General features: G+C 47.6%; 1 protein-coding gene and 1 pseudogene across 7 annotated transcripts in view; one reads left to right on the top strand and one right to left on the bottom strand.

Annotated features, from left to right (window-relative positions):
• Positions 1–20677, top strand: part of POU6F1 (POU class 6 homeobox 1) — a 24548-nt gene extending 3871 nt beyond the window's left edge. The window contains exons 2-12 of one of the 7 annotated variants that reach the window (XM_019623919.1): positions 5443–5513; positions 5717–5811; positions 7285–7480; positions 10704–10820; positions 11730–11955; positions 12483–12736; positions 13392–13520; positions 14150–14353; positions 16497–16638; positions 17168–17336; positions 18313–19730. In XM_019623919.1, the coding sequence (XP_019479464.1) occupies positions 5804–5811; positions 7285–7480; positions 10704–10820; positions 11730–11955; positions 12483–12736; positions 13392–13520; positions 14150–14353; positions 16497–16638; positions 17168–17336; positions 18313–18658 (1791 nt within the window). In that variant the 5' untranslated portion in view covers positions 5443–5513; positions 5717–5803 and the 3' untranslated portion in view covers positions 18659–19730. Of the gene's footprint in view, positions 1–5442; positions 5514–5716; positions 5812–7284; positions 7481–8870; positions 8889–10698; positions 10821–11729; positions 11956–12482; positions 12737–12760; positions 12993–13391; positions 13521–14149; positions 14354–16496; positions 16639–17167; positions 17337–18312 lie in introns of those variants that run through there. The other 6 variants (XM_019623921.1, XM_019623917.1, XM_019623918.1 and 3 more) reach the window with 6 other exon arrangements.
• Positions 3086–4345, bottom strand: LOC109371398 (swi5-dependent recombination DNA repair protein 1 homolog pseudogene; annotated as a pseudogene).
• Positions 20678–21053: the final 376 nt, after the last annotated feature.

Raw genomic sequence — 21053 nt, 5'->3', positions numbered from 1 at the left:
AACAAAAGGACAGCAACTTGTCTGTTCCCCTTCCCCCAATTCCCCAGCGCTGTTCCCATCCCCCCAATTCCCCAATAAAAATCTTTTTAAAAAAATGGGGATAATAATAGCTAATTGTCTCTAGTGTTCTGTACAGTAATTCTAAGATAAGCTCTCTTATTATTTATCCCTGAGAAAACAGAGAAGTAACCTGCCCACCTGTGGACAGTCACACAATTGATCAAGCTTTAGTACCCGTATGTGTTTGTTCCAGGGTCTCATGGGACTGGTGTCAGAACTGAATACTAATAGTTCCCATTTATTGAATCCTTATACATTTTACTACAACACTATACCCATTTCAAATATAGCAACTGAGGCAGGTGGAGATTAGGTCCTTGCCCAAGGTCCCACAGCTAAAAAATGGTGAAGCTGAGAGATGAATCTAAGTTCTTAACTGATACACTAAATTAGAATGAGATAATGTACGTACATTTATGTAATAGCCACCATTTTCTGAGCACTTATATGCCAGGCATCAATCTAAATTTAAAAAAATTTTTATTGGGGGACAGCCATGGTCATTGGTTACACATTGCTTGCTACAATGGCATGAAAAGTTGACTCTTTTAAGGAGGGCGCAGCTCACAGTGGCCCATGCGGGGATCGAACCGGCAACCTTGGTGTTATCAGCATGGTGCTCTAACCAACTGAGCTAACTGGTCACTCCCTAAATTATTTATGTGCATTAATTTATTCAGTCCTCACAATAGCCCTGTGAAGTAGATGCTATTAATTCTCATTTTTACAGATGAGGAAACTGAGGCACAGAGGTTACATCATACGTCCTGAGTCCCACAGCTAGTAAATATCAAAGCTGAGATTATGAAAGAAAGTTCAAGAAGGTGTTCACTATAATACTATGTGTAAAGGGCCTGAGTCCCAATAAACTGTCAGTAATTATTCTTCAGCGGGTGGGAAGGAAATTCTGTGTCCTGGGGCCAGAAATGGAGAAGAGTGGGAGGGCATGCAGAAAAGCCATCTTGAAAGAGGTGGCAGTCCGGCAATTTAAGAACTGGGCAGGTAATACTTGAGTGCAGAAGGGGATGTGGTGTTCCTTCACACCAGGTACTAAAGCTGCATGGACCAGGGTAGTAGTTATAAGAAGTGGGAGGAATCTGGGCATATTGGAAAGGAGAGCCAACAGGATTTGCTGAAGGAGTAAACGTGAGATAGAAGAGAGAAGGCAAGGATGATGGCAAGGTTTTTGGCCTGAGCATCTGTGGAAGGATAAAGCTGTCATCTGCTGAGATGGGGAAGCCTATATGCATGCAGAGCAGATTTGGGGTGGAAATCAGGAGTTTTGTTTTGCACATGATGCGTATGAGATGATATGAGCAACTCATAGGCTGTTGGATATATGAATCTGAAGTTCTCAGGTGAGGTCTCAGCTGGAGATCTAGATTTGGTGGTTGTCAGACTGGGGAGACCACCTAGGGAAGAGGGGGAGAGTGGATTGTGGGCTCAGCCCCAGCTACCACTCAATACCAATCTCCTGCGTTTAGCCCTTGTGCCATTTGAATGGCAGTTCTGCAGCAAATAAGTGGGTGCACAATTTAAATATAAAAGTGGTAGAGAGCTGGAGATGCTGATGTCTACAAACAGCCTGGTCTGAGAGCATTATAATGTCAAAATTTGAAAGGTAATTTCCCATAGGGCCGGCTGAGTGGCTCAGTTGGTTAAGAGCTCGCTCAAGAGTTTGAGCTCTGAGCAACAGTGGTTCGAGTCAGCCCAAGCTGAGCAGCCGTGAGCTGCCAACAGGTGGTGGGATGGCTCAGCTAAAAAAAAAACAAAAACAAACAAAAAAAAAAAAACAAGAAAGGTAATTTCCCATAACAAATGTGACTTCCTTTCAATTGAATACCGGTAAAACTAATTTCAGCTCAACCAGCCATTCCTTGGAGTCAACTAACTTCACGCTGAGTACCCTCCACCCCAAAAAATGACTGTATAATGAGAAGATATTTTACACCTCAAAAACCTCAACCACATTAAGTGTTATGGGTGATTAAAACCACAGAAATGAGTCTGGATTAAAAGTCTGAATCCCATGTACGTTCCATTTTTCTCTAAATGGTACAATTTTTCTCTAAATGGTACAAGATTCTTTGTACATACAATTTCATGTCTAAAATACATTCCACTCTAAAACAAGGGAGAAAGGACCACACAAACTTCATTGGGTATCTCTTCTGTGGATCCTCTACCCTCTCTATTCATCTACCATGACACATAAACACTGTATTGTAGTTATCTTTTTATTTCCTTGACTCCCATATTAGACTGTAGACTACTTGACAAAGCTGGGGAATGTGTTTTTCCTTTCATTGTATCCCCAACACCCAGCACATAGTAGCCACTGAAATGTTTGTTGAATAAATGAAGGACGAAGCATTTCAGGATTTTTCAAAGCAGGATCTCGGGATATTCTAGGGGGGTCTGATTTCCCAGTGCTCCTCCTGGATATCTTGGAATGTTGCCCTAATCCCAAACCAGTTCCCAAAGAAGAGTGATAAATGAAACCAGGCCCTCTAACTCATCTGAGTCCTCTCCACTGAAAGTCCTGGATGGTCCTGGACCTCTGGATTTTCGGGTTGTGGACAAAATGCCTCACCAACCTTAGTTCATTCATTAGTGCAGGAAAGCCAGGGATATGTGAGCCATCAGTTAGCCACACAAGGTGCCTTGCCAGGGTTGCTTCAGGTTTCTTTCAAACTCAACTCAAAGAAGGCAAAGGAGGAAGCCCTGGGTGGGCTCTGGCTTACCGCTCAGCTTTAACCAGAATTGTCCTAATTATTTTTTTATCGTTATTTAAAAGTGTTTATATTTCTTTAAATGTTGTTTTCTTTGGCAAATTTATTCAAATACTACATTTTCATTTTAGAACTTGGTTTATATTTATAAAACCGAGTGCCCAAATTTGGTGTTCATCAGTATACCTAGCCTTCTCTAAACCCTAGTGGTTTCTTATCTTCTCTTTAAAATATATAAGTATATTTTTTATTACATTGTGATTCTCAAAGATATTTAAGAGAAAAATGATGAATTAAACATCTATAAATTTTTTCTTATTTCGGTTATAGTGTAGCAATTTATCATCTAACCCATTGTGGTCTGAGTAAAACTGAGTTTCTTGCTCTCCTCAGACATGGCGGACTATGACTCTATAAAGCAAGAGCTGGCTACAGATTCCCCACTTCTCTAGTAACAACTGTAACTGAGACTGGTCATTCTTTGATTTATACATTTTGACTACTGTAGTGTTAGCCTCCCAAAAAGGTCTTCTTGGGGCCGGCCAAGTGGCTCTGTTGGTTAAGAGTTAGCTTAAGAGCGCGAGCTCTGAGCAACAGGGCCGCCGGTTCGATTCCTACATAGGCCAGTGACTCTGCGCCCGAGCTGAGCTGTTGCTGAGCTGCCAACAGGTGGCAGGATGGCTCTGCTGGTGAGAGCACGTGCTCCTAACAACAAGACTGCCTGTTTGATGGTGGGCTATGCCCGCAACTAAGACTGAATTCGGCACCTTGAGTTGAGCTGCCACCCAGATGGCTCAGTGGATAGAGATGCAATCTTAACAACAAGATTGCTGGTTTGACTCGCGCAAGGGATGGTGGCTATGCCCACCCGCAACTAAGATTGTAACACAGCCCTTGAGCTTAGAGGCCACGAGCAGCCAACAGTCAGTCAGATGGCTACTGGCGCCCTCCACAACTAAGATTGAAGAACAACAACTTGGCTGGTTTCCTTCCCAATTCCCCAACACTTTTCCCCTCCCTGAATTCCCCAATTAAAACAAAACAAAACAACAACAAAAAAGGTCTACTTTCTCTTGAACCTGCTTCACCAATTTTGCCTTTTCTTCATTTAATTCTTGTTTGGAAAGATTCTGATTCACAAAATCATTTTGGAGACTACTGTATGACCCAGTATCAAGTGATTTAGATTTGCATGCATTGATATTCTTGAAGATATCTTTCAACTTGCATTCTTTTTTCAAATTCACTGTCTATGTGTTTAAATTTTTCTTGAAATTCCAGTTTTCTTCTGTTGAAGAAACTTTTCTCTGAAAATTTCTGATCGTTTTCTTCATTTTCTAAGACGTTTCACCACTCTGTGACAGAGATTAAATGAAGTTCTTATTTTTCTTAATTGTTCTCTAGTGTTATACTCATAGGTTATTTTCTTAAACAACTTGTATGGGGAGGTGGTGGATTGGACAGGCCTGTGGAATGCTGGGTCAAGTCACAGTTGAGGCTGATGGACTTTCCATCTTGGAAATTAAATTTTGGTTTACCTGTCCCTGAGCCATCCCTAGAGAATGCAGAAAGCCCATACATTGGAATATTATCCAGTTATAAAAAGGAATGAAATACTGGTACATGCTACAACATGGATGAACCTTGAAAACACTCTGCTAAGTAAAAGAAGCCAGACAACAAAAGGCCACATATTGTAGGGTTCCATTTATATGAAATATTGAGAATAGACAAATCCGTAGAGAAAAAGCATATTGGTGGTTGCCAGCGGCTGGAGGTGGCCGGGAACGGGTATGGGATTTTCTTAAGGGATAATGAAAATGCTGTGAACCAAACAGTGGTGATGGTTACACAACATTATGAATGTACTAAATTCCACTGGATTGTACATTTTTAAATGGTTAAAATGGTGAATTTTATGTTACATGGATTTTATCTCATTCAATAAAAATACACAAAAAAATGGGGGGGGGGGCACGACAAACAAATGACCCAAGGATGGAAGAGGAGTAGGAAGGGAAAGATGAAGAATCTAGAACACTTCTCTGAGCTTAGTTTACTCATCCATTATGGTGATAAGTTTGCCCCCATCCCTCAGCTGGCATGAGTAATACATGAATTAGTGTTACATAAAATGCTAAGCACAGTAAGCACTCAAAAGAAATAATTGCCTTCTTTTCTATATAAGTGTCCAAACCTATTTGTCCCTTTATTACCCTTATTTCTTATGAGCGTATGGTTTGTGGCTCCAGCCAGACAACCTGTTCTTACAAGGGCTTCTCCCACTGCTTACTGCATTTGGCAGGCTGCTCTACCATCTGGGACGTTCTCCTGCCTCCAGCGTGAAAGGCCAGTATGGTCCTTGGGCCACTGCCATAGCATCACCTAAGAGCTGATTCTGGGGGACCCACCTGTTGAATCAGACTCTGGGGATGTATGGTCCAAGGAAAGCTGGGGGTCTGTCTTTTTTAATGTGCTCCAGGTGATGATCATACACATGAAAGTTTGAAACTATTCTTAAAATGTAGTCCTGTCTCTACCATCTCTTCCAGGAAGTCTGCTCAGACTCCTCCCCTGAGAAGCACTCTGATACCCATTGTGCTCCTTCTCCATATCTGAGGTTCTGAGTGTCTGGGTCTTCTCTTTCCAGGGGACAGGGGAACTCCCAGGGACAGATGCCTGGCCGTCTCTTTCCTCTTGTCACCCTGGTTCTTCCTGAGTGTAAGTTCTCCTAAGATGCTGTAGGAAGCGAGACACTTTCAAGTCCTTAGAATCCTGTTTCGTTCACTTCTACAAATCGTACTTGGGAGAACTTAGCTTCTCTCTCTTCCTACCATTCTACTTCTGACTTTTTGAGATCGTGTGGAAATTGTATCACTGTGTCACATTAGCTTTTGATTTTCCCGTCCCATCTCACCCCACAGGATGTGCTAAGTGTGGGCTGGCCCCCACCCCGCCCTGACAAGTGACCATGGATCCCGGAGCTGGCCCAGAGTCATCTCTGACTGTCAATGAGCAGGTATCTTCTGAGGCAGGAAGAGGCGGGGATTGAGGGTGATGGGTCAAGGGGTGTGGGTAAGTAGGAAGACCCCACAGAGCCCCTCATTATCTGTTTCTTACCAAAGTTCATGGTCACTTCACCTGTCCAGATGGAGTTGCCAACTAGGATTTCTCATGGGTTTAGTTTGGGGATTTAAGCTATGACTAAAAAGTGAAATGAAAACGTACAAATATATATATAAACAACATGGGGAAAGATTTGGACATCAGGTAATTTGCTCTTAATTTTTTCTTCTTGCTTATGTATATTTTCTAGTTTTTCTGCAACAACCATTTATTATTTAAGTAATTTTTAAAAGGAGAAAAAAAAGATTAACATCTCCTAAAATGTAATTGGAATGAAGTCTCTCATAGGTCAAGTTTGAGTCAAAGGCAACTGCTTTTGGGGTTTTAATACACTCCAGCTCCCTTGGTGGGTCACATTATCGCTTTTTCCAGCAGAGTCACTGGCTGGATCCAATTCTCAAGTTTACGGAGTGTGTTGTGGGTGTGGCTCCACGCACAGGCCAAGTGCAGGGGATGGTGGAATCAGACCTTTTTAGTATACAGAGTGTCCCTGATACTTGAATGGCACAACTGGAAGCATTTCAGTGCCCGAGGCAAAGAGCTGAGTGCTGGCTGTTTGAGCATGGGAAGAAGCGCAAGTGTTTCCAGGAGACCCAGGGGCTGCCTGCATAGCTGGGTCATGGAGGTTCCCTTCAAGGTCAGAGCAGGCCCACAGCAGATGGCTCAACTGGAGTCACAGGCCCACAGGATACAAGCTCCAGTCCAGGGGGGTGGGGCGAGAAGCTATGTCCTCAGGATTCCTGACCCTTGTTTCAGGAAGTTAGCTTGCAGGGAAATCTTGGCCTTTACCCCAGAGTTTTGGAAATAAAGAAATCATAAGTTAAAAATGTTACTCAACATTGTGGAGCATTTGTTTTCCACCCCTTTATCTCTGAGGGAACTTCTATAAGGTTTCAAGGGACATAAAGTGGGATTTACTTGTTGGCTGAACTTAAACTGTGGATACTGTCTGTGTTAGGGGCCCTCATAGCCACACACCAATATTCTAGCAGCCAACAGGACATCCTTGCAATGTAGTGGGCTAGGCCGTTTACCACACCCTGAACTGAATTCAAGAAAGGGAGCAAATAGAAATATCCCCAAGTGGTTTCGCTCTGTGGGACTTTTTCCAGCTTATGTCAGGCCCTTCCCCCTGTCACCAGGGCCTACTTTCTCCTAGCAGCTGCTTCCTAGAATTAGGGAGCTGCAACCTGCCCCAGGCTCTGGAATTCTCACAGAGCACACAGTCCTTGGGACAAGAGGTCTGCATCCTGAGGTGCCCTTTCCTCTCTCCCTCAACCATACCCAGAGCTCTGGTCCCCAGTGGGGGGGGGGGGGCGTCTAACATCAGCCCCTCCCCCAGCAGTGTTCCCTGTCCTGTTTGCAGGTCATCGTCATGTCAGGCCACGAGACCATCCGTGTGCTGGAAGTTGGCGTGGATGCCCAGATCCCTGCTGAGGAAGAGGGCAAAGGACTGGAGAGTGTGGTCGCCAAGGGCTCCCAGAGCGGAGGCCCTGCTGAAGCCAGTGAACTTGCTGGTGAAGCTGGGCGAGAAAACCCAGACTCTTCTGCAGAGGCAACTGGTATGAGGCCATTACCCCAACCTGGCATTGCTCTACCGGATAACTTTCGTGTGGATACCTGGGGAGCCAGCCACACTCTCTCCCCTAATTTGCCTGCAGTACGGCTGTTCTAGAGACTGGGGCTGGTACCAGACACTGCTCTCTGACCACAGGGCACCCTTTCATTGACTTTCTTCATTAACACCTTGCAGAACAGACATCTCTTTTTGTAGGAAACCTGGGGCCTCCCTTTCCGGTTCCCCCAGAACACCAGGATTCATCCATCGCCCCTTGCCTTCTACTTATCTTCCCTTCCCTCGATTGGAGATCTGCGCTGGTGCGGGTGGGCCAAGGGGAGGAGCCAAGAAGACTGCAAATAAGAACAGATAGGCTTCCGGGGATCAGCAACTCCTTAACAAGGAAACTACAAGAACTCCCATCCCTTGTTCTATCTGTAAATCAGTGTGCAGATTCATCTGGGACCCTAGTAAGCTGGGTTATTTCTTCCCCTTTTGAATAAAGGTATGACAAGAGACATGACCATTTCTCCCTAGCCTGGAAATGTTCTGCTTCCGTGTTCAGGCCAGGATGGTGTATTACCTGCTCCCACAGGCCAGTGCCCTTTCCTCTGTGGGGGTGGAACCCCTTTTCAGAAAATGTGGGAAGTTTCCCAGGTTTATCCACAGTTTCTCCACTTACCCTTTTACTTATATTCTATACCTCATTTCTCCTGTTTCCTTAGTTCTGCTCCTTACCCAAACTTGGTTTCGGAAATAGATCCTAAATCAATTATTTACACTTTAGCATGAGTGTTTATGGTAGTGTGCATCTTCTTCCAGAGGTTGGTATATTTAAGCCTTTCACAAAAGTCTCTGGAAACGAATTTTAATCATTGTCAAATAGATAAGGGAGGTATTTTGATGGTACCTCCTAAGAAGATGCCAGCTTAGACTGTGGCCTTTATGGGACCTTTCTAGATATGCAATATTGGGAACCATTTCTTCTTAAAACAAAACTAATAAGAAACTTTTTCAGGGTAAAAAAAAAAATCTAATGATTTATGGCACTCTAAATGACTACGCAGCCCTTCTCACGCATATGTATTTTTACAGCTGTGCCAGTGAGGATAGACTATGTAGTATGACACTTACCCCCATGTTATTTTGGTTACCCGTTTCATTTATTAACATAGATTCACATACCTGTTCTGGGTTAGGCTATTGTCGATTGTTTGGTTTTTCATTGTCATAACTAGTGCTGCTTTGAATGTTTTTGTACTGATCCTTTGAAAATTTTTTTTCTTTGAGATGTAGTCCACTCAAATCCTTCTGAAGAGAAATCAGTTGTTTACATAGGAAGAAGTCGGCACATAGAAAAATACAAACTCTTGCTGTCAATGAGCAAAAAAAAAAAAGTAATTGGCCAAAAGGTACTACATGCCTGTTAAGCCAGAAAAATAAATAGTGATAAAAGCTATATTGGGTGGGGCTGTGGAGAAATAGGTACATTGTTCTATGAATTGGTTTAATCTTTCTGAAAAGCAGTCTAGCAAGTAATGTCAAAAGTCCTAAATGTATGTACCCTTGGTCCTACTTTGGAAATATATTCTAATTAAATGAATATTTCATTTGTTTAGATGGTAAGCTTTTATCATACATTCCCATTTTCCCACTTTCCTTTTTATAGTTAATTACATTTTGTCAAGCAAAATGTTTTTTTAAATTTACCTAGGTTCAGATTATCCTTATCTTCTCTGATTTTTTTTTTTATAACAGTTGGAAATGTATCTCCCCTCTGTGGTGGAGATAAATCTGTCATTTTCTTTTCTCTTCATATTTTATAAGGCTTTTGTTGTTGCTTGCTTGTCTCTTTAATTCCCTAAACAGTCTGAATTTTTTTTTTTTATTATGTACTGTAAATAGTATAGTCCTGAGTTAGGTTGAATTAAAACATGGGCTGGGAATGCAGGGTAGAAGGTTATCTTATTCAGCGGTTCCCACTGTGGCTGTGTGCTGTATCACAAGGGAGCTTAAAAGAAAAAAAAAGGATTAAGAAGTAAAAATTGCCAGTTATAAAAACAGTCACAGAATGTAAGGTACAGCATAAGTAATATAGTCAATAATATTGTAATAACCATGTATGATGTCAGATGGGTACTAGATTTATCAGTGATCATTTTTTAAGTAATATAAATGTCTAATCAGTATGTTGTGCCCCCAAAATGAATATAATATTGTATGTCAACTATAATTGAAAATTTCAAAAATTAAATTTAAAATATTTTTAAAAAGCAAAAAGAGAGAGAGGAAAGGTGATTGGCTTCTACCCCGAGACATTCTGAATCAGTAAGCCTAGACTAGGGCCTGGAAATCTATGCCCAGCCAGTATTAAGAGGCCACTGATCTGGTCTAATCCCCATCACCCAACACTTAGACTCCTTTCTATGCCTCACAACATATTAAGTAATAACTCCTCTCCTCACTGGTGTGTGGCTTCCTGGCGGGGGTCCTCAGAACTTGACTAAATCAAGGCAATCAGAGGAAACTACAACCTGAGTGAAAAGTGCCGGTTCCCAGGAAATCCCTTTAGAAGTTCACTGAACTGCTCATCCAGACTTCAGGTCCCCGGGGCTGGCAGAGAATAGCTGCTTGGCCTGGAGAGCCGTGATGACCCCTAGTGTGGCAAAGACATGTCCAATTTTCGGGGACTTTCCTGTCAAGGACTTTACTTTGTAGAATCCTTGTCCCGCTCCCAAGCAGCACCTGAATCCAAAAAGTAGCCTGAAGGTGGGGTGAACTATCATCCAGTTGCTGGATGAACCAAGGGAAGCTGCTCCCACTGATTCTATCTCCTTCCATCCCTGACACATGTTCTCTTCAGGCCCCTTTACTGATTAGGTGATAGGTCACCTAATCAGTGTCCTATAGAGCCAGGAAATGAGAGACTGATACCCAATTCTGCACAGGCCTACATGCCTACATTTTAAAAATCTAAATGTGAGAAGAGGGGTCCTACCTTTTAGGTCTGGCACAGGGCTCTCCGACCTCCTAGTCTCACTACCAGTAGCATTTGGGAAGCTGCCTCTTGGGTCAGGGAAAGCCAATGATTGGTCTTGGGTTATGCAGAAATACACTGTGGGCCTGAGAGTTGTCACTGCAGACAAGACATTCTAGTCCGGTGACTCCCCGGCTCACATCAGGCTCACTCTTTGTCCTTCCTTCTCTCAATGCCATGTGAAGTGAAGTCACTCCCGGTCATCCCTTCAAGCCCTGCCCCTGCTCTCGCCACCTTCAGCCAAGCCCCAAACCAGCCTCAGACTTCACAGACCCTGACACCACTGGCTGTACAAGCTGCCCCCCAGGTAAGAGCCACCCTGGGGAGCTAGATAGAGAGCAGTGGGCAGGAGCAAGGCATGGGACCACCAAGATGGGGTCGCCATGGGTTCTGGAAACTTCACGAGGCAGGACAGGGAAGGGGCTGTGGCTTGAGGGAGGGAATCCCCTACTAGGCACCTCTGGCCTCTCCCCTTTCCCAGATCAGGCCCACTGGGAAAAGTAGATCTTTGCTTGCCAGGTCATCTCCTTGAGTCCAGCAAGGACTGTAGAGATTACATTAACTCTTTCATGTCACAGGCCTTCCTGTTTCTCTAGTGACTAAATGAGTGAATACCCTGCCGGCCCCTCCAGTGGATGCCTGGAAGAGTTAATGCATTGTTCACAGAGTCCTCATTTAGAGTCAGAGGGGCAGCCCCAGGACAGTGAGAAGCTATCTCCAGGATCTTCTAGACGTGCTGAGCTCCCTGTGACCTTATGCCATATGCACAGGTCTCCAAGGCATCCATCAAGGGTAGCCTCCATCAGAGCTTCCCAGAGGCATCTTGACCACTTAGTTCCACCAGCCCCTGCCCCCTGCTTCCTGGCCACAAAGTGCTGGTCTTGTGGACAGGAGCTCAGGAAGGCCTGGGAGGCAGCAATCTGTAGTAGAAGAGGCCTGTGCATCTTTTGCTGTTCTGTGAGCGGGGCCAGGCCCTGTCCTCGCTTTGGACGGCTTCTCTGAAGGCAGGATCGTCCAGTCCAGGCACCCCCTCCCCTCAGGGTTGGGCCTCCAGCTAGGGCTTATCTTTTCCCCCCACCCTTCATGTGGCCTTTTCCCCACTGCCCTCAGAATGCTTTGTTTGTGCTCAACTGGGTCCGAGAGACCCAGTGTTTGCGCTGTCAATGTTGATTTTTTATTTTTTCTTTTCTTTTTGAAATCTTGTTTGCTTTTGCAGGTCTTGACTCAGGAAAACTTAGCCACAGTTCTGACAGGAGTTATGGTTCCAGCAGGGGCAGTTACTCAACCTCTTCTTATCCCCATCAGTATTGCAGGTCAAGTGGCTGGTCAGCAGGGGCTGGCCGTGTGGACAATTCCTACAGCAACCGTGGCTGCCCTCCCAGGACTGACCTCTGCTTCTCCTACGGGGGGAATTTTCAAACCACCTTTAGCCGGTCTCCAAGGTAACGGCAGCTCTCCCCAGGACTGCACCAGGCCCCCCACAACCCTACACTACCATTCCTGCACGCGGGCTTGCCATGTTGGACTCAGAACCTGCAGCTCACCCAGGGCAAGAACCCTGGAGTCTGGATCCGGTGTCCCAGGCACCCAGCCACAGAGATACTGCACCATCTCGGGACTCTAGGCCATGACACCATGCTGGCCCAGCAGGCCTCTTACTTCTGCCAACTGTCTGAGACTGCCCCTCTTCCCCCACGCCAGAATTCACCCCATGACCAGCTTCCTGAGAAGGACTGCAAGAAGATGCAACTTCTGGTTTTGAACCTACACATCTCCAGACCCAAGGGAGGGGGGATGAGAGATGTTGGCTTGTGCTGCCCCCTGCAAAGATCAAGGGAATCAGAGCCGCTGTCCCCCCTGCCCCAGTGCCCCAACCCCCTCTCATTCTTGTACCAGATCCCTTGGGATTGGAGCTGCTCTGGGCTGCTACTAGGCATTTGAGCACCTCTGTCTCTGCCTTGCTCCATAGCAGCTGCCGTGCTGAACACCGCTCTTCCGGCACCCGTACAAGCCACCCCACCGGCACAGGCCTCCTCGCCCGCCCAGCCCCGGCCACCAGCTCAACCCCAGACGCTGTTCCAGACCCCACCGCTGCTACAGACCACACCTGCCATTCTACCGCAGCCCACTGCTGCCACCGCTACTGCCCCCACCCCCAAGCCAGTGGACACCCCCCCACAGATCACCGTCCAGCCTGCAGGCTTCGCGTTTAGCCCGGGAATCGTAAGCTGCTGCCCTCACCAGGGCTGACGAGGGATGGACCGAATCTTGGGCCAAGGGTGGAACTGACGGGAGGAAGGAGATAGAGGATCAGCCCCCTGACTACGGCTCTTTTCCAACACACCAGCAGAGATGGGCTCCCTCGGAAGCCTTCTCTTTGCAGCTGTCAGCCCGCCCATCCCAGACAAGAGCAGACAACCTCTGCCAAGAGGGCTGGGCAAAGTCTCCAGCACTTGAACCACTGGACCAGCCTTGGAGGGTGGGATGATGTCTGGGGATTGCAAACTTGTGAGCTGTTACTAAAGGCTCACAGCCCCGTGCCAGTGTCTGTCCAATATGGCTCCTGGCTTGGCAGTGGAGCTGTTAGATGTGACTAGAATCACATCAAGCACCCCAGTCTGGCCCTTCTTCCTTTCCAGGCCTGGCCTGAAAGATTAGCCAGTTACTCTTCCATGGCTGTGGCCCCACCCTTCCCAGCTGACCCCCTGTCTCCCCTAGCCCTGGATACTATTCAGCTGGTGGACATGGGCCTGCTGCCCACATTCCTATCTGCCCTTTATCCCTACCTCCCCACGCCAATGCCCTGAGCCCCTTTCCCTCTGCATTGGTCTCTTTCTTGCCCCTCAGCCTCTGAGCAAGGCTCTTCCTCCACCCACAGATCAGTGCTGCTTCCCTCGGGGGACAGACCCAGATCCTGGGCTCCCTCACTACAACTCCGGTCATTGCCAACGCCATTCCCAGCATGCCGGGGATCAGCAGCCAGATCCTCACGAACGCTCAGGGACAGGCAAGTGGTCAAAGTCAGGGCTGAAGGGTGAGGGCTGTGGAAAAACTAGCTGAGGGGCCAGGACTTGGGCCGAGGGTCATAGAAACTCAAACAGGGTGCTAGGTTGCTGTTCCTATCACCTGTGTGGCAGCTTTCTGCTGATGCTGAGACCAGGCAGGGGCATAGCTACCATCCTGCCCTATAGGCACCCACTCTAGTTGGGGTAAGCACCCACTTCATTTATGGAGCACCCACTTTGTGGCCAGGCTCTGTGCTAAGTGCTTTCTCATATGTACTCATATTGAGTACAGATCTATTAGGTGGAGACTTTTATTCCCATTGTATAGGGGAGAAGACTGAGGTTCAGAGAAATTAAGTCACAGCTAAACTGTGGGAGAGCAGGGAGTGACATCCAGGCCTGTGTGACTCCACATGCAGACCTATTCCTGTTCCCCCACGGCTCTGGATCTAGAATAAAGGAAGCAGCCCCAAGAGTATGAATTCTTCACTTTATTGAGGAGGAAACTGAGACCCAGAGGGATTAAGTGATTCATCCTTAGATAAGTCCCTTTCTCTGCGAGTATGGGGATTTGGGTTAAGGGTGGAGCTGGACACTGCCCTCACACTTAGGGTGCCTTGTTTCCTCCCAGGTTATTGGAACACTTCCGTGGGTAGTGAACTCGGCTAGCGTGGCAGCCCCAGCACCAGCCCAAAGCCTGCAGGTCCAGGCCGTGACCCCCCAGCTGCTGTTGAATGCCCAGGGCCAGGTGATCGCGACCCTAGCCAGCAGCCCCCTGCCTCCACCAGTGGCTGTCCGGAAGCCAAGCACGCCTGAGTCCCCTGCTAAGAGTGAGGTACCAGGGCTGGGGTTGGGGGTGGGGGCAGGCGGTGCTGTCTGGCATGGGCTGCCACTCTCCAGGCTGCGGGCAGGACAAGATTATTTTCTGAAGCCCCTGGTAAAGCACGGCACCTCCCCGAAGTGAGGGGAGGTCCCAGGGTAGAAAGCCCTTCTGAGTCACACATGTTCTGCCCATGGAAACAGCATCCTCCTCACCGCCCCACCCACACACACACCAAAAACATGTCTATTGCCCTCAGAGGCCAGTGCCACTCTGAGAAGGCCAGGGAGGAGGTGGTCAAAGTAAACCGGGCCTTGATCCAGGGTGAACAAACTGCCGGAAAAGTCACGGGAGGTTAGTTCTGCACTCCTTCTCTCTTCCCCCTTCATCCCTCCACTCCTCTACTCTGCACTGTGGCTTTGATTATTCATTTATTTGTTCATTCTAGGAGCAGTGTTTGAGTGCCTACTATATTCCAAGTGCTGAAGATATAGAGATGAATAAGATACCCTTCCCAGCCTTAGGTAGCCCAGCGTTGGAGACAATTACAAGGAGCCTGACAAACACTATGATAGGGGCACGATAAGGGAACCCAGAGAAGGGAGGTCCCAACAGACGGGAGAGTTGAACAAGGCTTCATAGAGAAGGGACATTGAACTAATCTCAAGGGATGAGTTGGATGAGAGAGGATTGTACCTTTAGGAAATTTCAAGAAGCATAGTGTTCCAAAGAAGGGGTTCTCAAACCTGAGTGTTGGTCAGAACTGCCTGGAGGTCTTGTTGGATTGCAGGTTCCCAAGCCCCACCCCAGAGATTCTTATTCGGTAGGTCCCAAGTGGGGCCCAAGAACCCCCCTTTCTAACAAGTTCCCAGTTGATGTTGAGCCCTGTGGTTCCTAAGTGTGGTATCCTGCTTCCCAGCTTGGTGAATAACCTCTTAGCTTCATGTATAAAATGGAGATTACTGGAAGACCCACTGCAGAAGCTTATGAGTGTTAAAGGATATATTACACATAGGCAATTAATGCTGCTACACAGAAAACACTGGAGAAACGGTGCTTTTATTGTTATCACTATTATTAGCGAGGGGTCATGGAAGGGTTTTTAGCAGAGAAATGGCTGAGTGGATGTGCATTAAAAAAATTCCCTCTATTATCCAGGTTGAGCCAAAAATTGGACTGTGGTGAGACTTGAGTCCTTGTCACCTGTTAGGAGGCAGTTGAAACAGTACAGCAAGAGACAAGGAGCTCTAGACTAAGGCTAAGGCCCTGGGAAGGAAAAATATGTGGACTTGAGAGCTACCAGGACGTAGAATCTGAGGAACAGGACCCACATTAGAGAAATTTGAACTTTGCAGGAAGTTCTTTAAAAAAAAAAACTAAAAAACTAAAAATACTAATTTCATATATTTATAGTTTCTTCTGATTATAAATGACACATGGTTTTTATAAAAAATTCCAAGTTTATATGTGATGTAAAAAAGTAAAAATCCCTTCTGCTTCCACCTCCAGAGATGAATTCTGTTGACAGCTTGTTTTATATGCCTCAAGATTTTTTTTCCTGGAAATTTACATGTGTTTTTTAAAGGAACTAATTCACAAAAACTGTGTTTCACCTGATTTTTTTTTTCCATTTAGCATTATGACTCAGAGCTCTTTCCATGTCGGTAGCTAAGACATATACCTCTTTTTTTTTTTTTTAATGGCTGCACACTGTCCCACCGTAGGGAGGTTCCAGATGTCATTTGCCGGTTCCCTATTAATGGACATTTGGGGCCTGGGAGGCTCTAGAATCAAGTTTAGGTTTCTCCTTTGAGGGCAGAAATTTAAGAGCAGTTATATCAAAGGTGGACACTTGTTGGGGCTTTGACAAAGTGGACTGAAACTTTCTGAGCCTCTGACCTGCCTGTGTCACACACAGGTGGCTCCACGGCTCCAGCTTGGTGGGACATCTTGCTGTGCTTATTTTGGTGGTCATTATCATTGGGTGGGTGCTAATCAGTAGCTTCTAGTCTTGCTTTTTGGTGGGACACAGGTAGGAGTGTGCTGGATGAGTGGAGATTTCATGCCCATTTTTGCCCTGCCTTCGGTACATACAGGGACTCGAACCTGTTGAACTGAACAGGTGGGCAATAGGGGCTTGTTGGCTCTCTTCTCATAGGTGCAGCCCATCCAACCCACGCCAGTCGTGCCCCAGCCTGCTGTGGTCATCACCAGCCCAGTCCCAGCAGCCAAGCCATCTGCCTCTGCTCCCATCCCAATTACCTGCTCAGAAACACCCACTGTCAGCCAGTTGGTGTCCAGTAAGTGGCTCCTTGGAGGAAGTTGTGGAGAGTGGGGAGAGACATTTATTTGGACACCCAACCTCTTTAGATGTTGCTCTCCTTAATAAACTCCCTGGAGTCCAAGGGGAAGGGCAGGCACCCAATGCCAGGGACTGGCTTTCTTATTCCCATTCCTGTTGAGCTGGATTCTAGGCATGATGATAGTGGAGGCTGCTTCTCTGATAAGCCAAGCCTTTGGCTGTCTCTCCTGTAGTCTCTTGCCTGATATTTGAGGAATATAGATGGCCAACAGGTGTGCTTGGGGGCCAGGAGTAGGGAGGGTGGGGAGGGTCAGCAGTTAGAGCTGGAAGAACTTGAAAACAGATCCATACCTCCAGATAGGTTGGGCCCCTTTCCCCACCTCTCGCTTGTCTTGGGGACAGGATTAATGAGGGTCTTAAGGGTGTGCAGGCCATTCATCCCTCTGCACCAGGCCAGGCCAATGGGCTAGATAAGCAGTGATGATTATCTGTCCTACACTCACCCCTGGTCCCTTCCTCTGGCCTAGAGCCACATACCCCAAGCCTGGATGAGGACGGGATCAACTTAGAAGAGATCCGGGAGTTTGCCAAGAACTTTAAGATCCGGAGGCTATCCCTGGGCCTCACACAGACCCAGGTGGGTCAGGCTCTGACTGCGACAGAAGGCCCAGCCTACAGCCAGTCAGCCATCTGCCGGTAAGTAAGGCTGCCTGGGCGGTCAGGGCCTGCTCAGGCACCTGTGCCACTAGGCATTCACAGGGATCTGGGTATCTGACCCATTTAGCCTCCCTTGCTCCTGCCTTCTTCTACCTGGAGTAGCCAAAGACTGATCGGGTCCTTCTGAGGGCTCTCTGATGTGTGTCCTCCAATCCTGAGCATTTATATGGTCTTTTGTGGGGAACTCAAGACCCTAATCCATTCAGGATTCCTAAAGGGAAAGGAGTACAGCTTATGAAGTGAATTACAAAGGTGGAAACTTCAGTTTTGGCTTGGCTCTCAACTGTACCCCACCATCACCCCATATCATGCTCCCATCTCCCCATCTTGTAAGACATGACTCTAAAGCGATGTAGCTGGTTTTTCTGTGTGCAGCATACAGACTGGTTCTAGTGCCGGTATCATGGGAGGGGTAGCGGAGGGTTTCAAACAAGAATGGGTGCATTGCTCAGGGATGGCCGAAAGGTTTCACCTGCCTTCCAATTCCTTAGATAGACTAGAGTGACTGTTAGACCCAGTGCCATGTTGGGAATTCTGTAGTCACATCTGGGCTCAACTGGAAAGAGTAGTCTGACAGTGATGTTGCTATGAGAGTGCAGTTGGGGGAGGAGAGCACTCATGACATCCATTTGCCATTTCTGGAGGCCTCTCTAGATGACTCTCAAAGGACTTCCTCACTCATTTGGGTGTGAAAGTTCTGGAATGGTTGTTCATAAAGCAGTTCATTGCACTACTCAACTGAGGCCATGGGACTAGTCCCTCAGCTATGACCTGGGATATGGGATAGTCGGAGGAGTCTGGGCTGGACCGAGCCAGGGGGTCTTGGTGGGGGTGGGGTGGGGACCACTGAGTAGTCTCACCAGCCTGAGGAGCAGCCCCTTGAGGAGAGTGCTCACACCCGCGTGTGGGGAGTAAGACACCCTCACTGTCCCTTCCTGGGTTGGGCCACCTACAGGTTCGAGAAGCTGGACATCACACCCAAGAGTGCCCAGAAGCTGAAGCCGGTGCTGGAGAAGTGGCTGAATGAAGCCGAGCTCCGGAACCAGGAAGGCCAGCAGAACCTGATGGAGTTTGTGGGAGGTGAGCCCTCTAAGAAACGCAAACGCCGCACCTCCTTCACCCCCCAGGCCATAGAGGCTCTCAATGCCTACTTCGAGAAGAACCCACTGCCCACCGGCCAGGAAATCACTGAGATTGCTAAGGAGCTCAACTATGACCGGGAGGTCGTGCGGGTCTGGTTCTGCAATCGGCGCCAGACGCTCAAGAACACCAGCAAGCTGAACGTCTTTCAGATCCCTTAGGGCTCCGCCCCCAGCCCTGTGTTCCAGCACTTTGTACTTGTCCCTTGGCACCTGTCTGCACCCAAAGCTGTGACAGCACCTGTCGTTCTGCCACATGCAGCTGTGCTTGTCCTGGGTCTTGAGGCTGTGCTGTGTGCATGTGCGTCAGCTGCCTCCCTCCCTCCCCCACATATCGCACATGATGGGGAGGGCAGAGGGGCCCATCGAGAGTGCCAGGCTCGGGGCAGGTCATGCCAAGAAAGGGGATTTGTGGTGTCACTTAAAGAAGCACTTTGCTAACATGTTTTTTGAAGGGTGAATTCTGGTTGGGAACCAGAAACTCCCCATCTTTGGGGCAGGGCTGCAGCAGCCCCTAAGGACTGGCCATTACCTCTTGTTTGCAATGGCATTCTCTCCACCCTCTGCTCTCCTTTGCTCCTCTGTGTGAGTGTGGCAGCTATGGCAGTCTCGTCCAGTAGAACCGCAGCCTCACCCCACTTTGCCGACAGGCACACTGTCCCCTGAAAGGACCCAAGAGACATAATTCCAAAAAGTGTGATGTGCTGCTCAGAAGGCCAGACTCAGTGTCTGCCTTGACCTCAAGGTCAGAAGGCTCCACAGCCCTGGGGCCAGAACATGTCATCTCCTCTCTCATCTCTCCCTGGTTCCTTTGGGGGGAAATTGCACTAAAGCAGAAACTTTTCTTTTGTAATCCATGTTGGAAGGAAGCAACAGTGAACTCTAGCTGTCTTGGAGTTGACCTTGGGTCTATGGCAGGTTGGGAACTTAGTAAATAAGGCCATCCCCCCAGATTTCAGTTTAATCTCTGTCCGTGACCGTATCCTCCCAAGACAGTGTGGGTTAAGAGAATTTGCAGCCTGGATAATCCCACTGCCCAAGTAAGCAGGCACTTTGGAGAAAAATGAGGAAAGGGATCTTGACTCCCTTGTCATCACACTCTCCCCCAACCCTGGACTGGGGCCTTCTCAAAAGGGGCAAATTAAACAATAAACCAGACAGCAAGGCCCTGGGTGAAAGGCCAACACCCAGAAACAGCTGATGGCAGCCCACGAAGATCTCTTGCAGAAGATGACTTAACTCTAATTTTCTCTGTAACTTTGAGCCTTGGATACTGGAGGAGAAATCTTATTTCGCCCAGAGTCTTAGGCCCTGTGTTGCTTGTGAAAGCAGCCCACCCATTCCCGACCCACCAGTGCTCCACTGATCCAAGAATACTCCTAGAGCAGGACGATTTTTGCCTCTAGAGAGGGTAACTATGGCACGTTGGGGATTGGCATCTCATCCAAGCTGCTAAGTGAGTTTCCCAGTCTCCCTGTGGCTGGACAACCCCTGGAACTCAGCATGTGACTATGGAGTCTGGAGAGCTCTAAGAGGTTTGCTTAGGTGAGCCCAGCCTTGCTGTGTAGACCAGCCCTAAAAGGCCACAAGTCACAGCAGTCAGCCACCTCCTCTCTAATGCTCTTGCCCTTACAGAGCCAGGTCTCTAGCAGCTGCCCTCCATCGCACCTCACATGATACACTCTGAGGAAGTGACGGCCACACTAGGGCACATCACTGCCTTTGCTGGTCACCAGTGCAGCCACCTCCTAGCCTCTCTTCCTCTGGCATGCTGTCTCTTTTCCTGCCTACAGCTGGTCCCTCCCAGGCCTTACAGTGCCAGCGTGACCACCCTCTTGGTAGCCCTGCCAGTTAGAGGAAAATTGTGTGTCAAATTGCCATACACACACTCCCGCCCCACTGCATTGTGACCAACTAAACCTGCCAGAGTGTGGTGGGAGTGAGGAAGCAGGTGGGCACCTTGCCTGCCCCAACCTCCCAGGAGAGAATGTCTCTAAGGGGGAGACTCAATACTCAAGTTCAGGGTTATCAGCCTGTCTCAATGAGATGAACTGCTCACTAGGGAGAGGCATCGTAAACAAATTTTCAGTAATAAAGTACCAGAGTTTATTAAGGATTCAGTGATTTACACTTCAATAAATTAGAGAAATTCAAATTTTCACCCTCAACACTTGCATTCAGATCTGCTTTCTTTCTTTTTTTTTTTTTTTTTAGCTGAGCCATCCTGCTACCTATTGGCAGCTTAACGGCTGCTCAGCTCGGGCTGGCCTCGAACCGCTGTTGCTCAGAGCTCAAACTCTTGAGCGAGCTCTTAACCAACTGAGCCATTCGGCCGGCCCCAGATCTGCTTTCTTTTTGGGGGAGACAAGTGGGTCATGGCTGGTACTCTGGGAGTAGCATATAATCTAGGGTGTGTCCAAGGCAGTGGATATGCAGGACACCATCTGTCCTGTGTCAGAGCAGGAAAAAGATAATGAACTGCTGCTCTAAATTAGGCCTGGCCATGCTTTCTCAGCTCTTCCCTCGTCTAAATCTGTCTTCCCAAGTCTGGGCTAGA

The sequence above is a fragment of the Hipposideros armiger genome, unplaced genomic scaffold (assembly GCF_001890085.2).
Source record: "Hipposideros armiger isolate ML-2016 unplaced genomic scaffold, ASM189008v1 scaffold_569, whole genome shotgun sequence".
NCBI classification, from domain to species: Eukaryota; Metazoa; Chordata; class Mammalia; order Chiroptera; family Hipposideridae; genus Hipposideros; species Hipposideros armiger.
The sequence above is the reverse complement of the archived record's forward strand: the minus strand, read 5'-3'. Positions and strand labels throughout refer to the sequence as shown.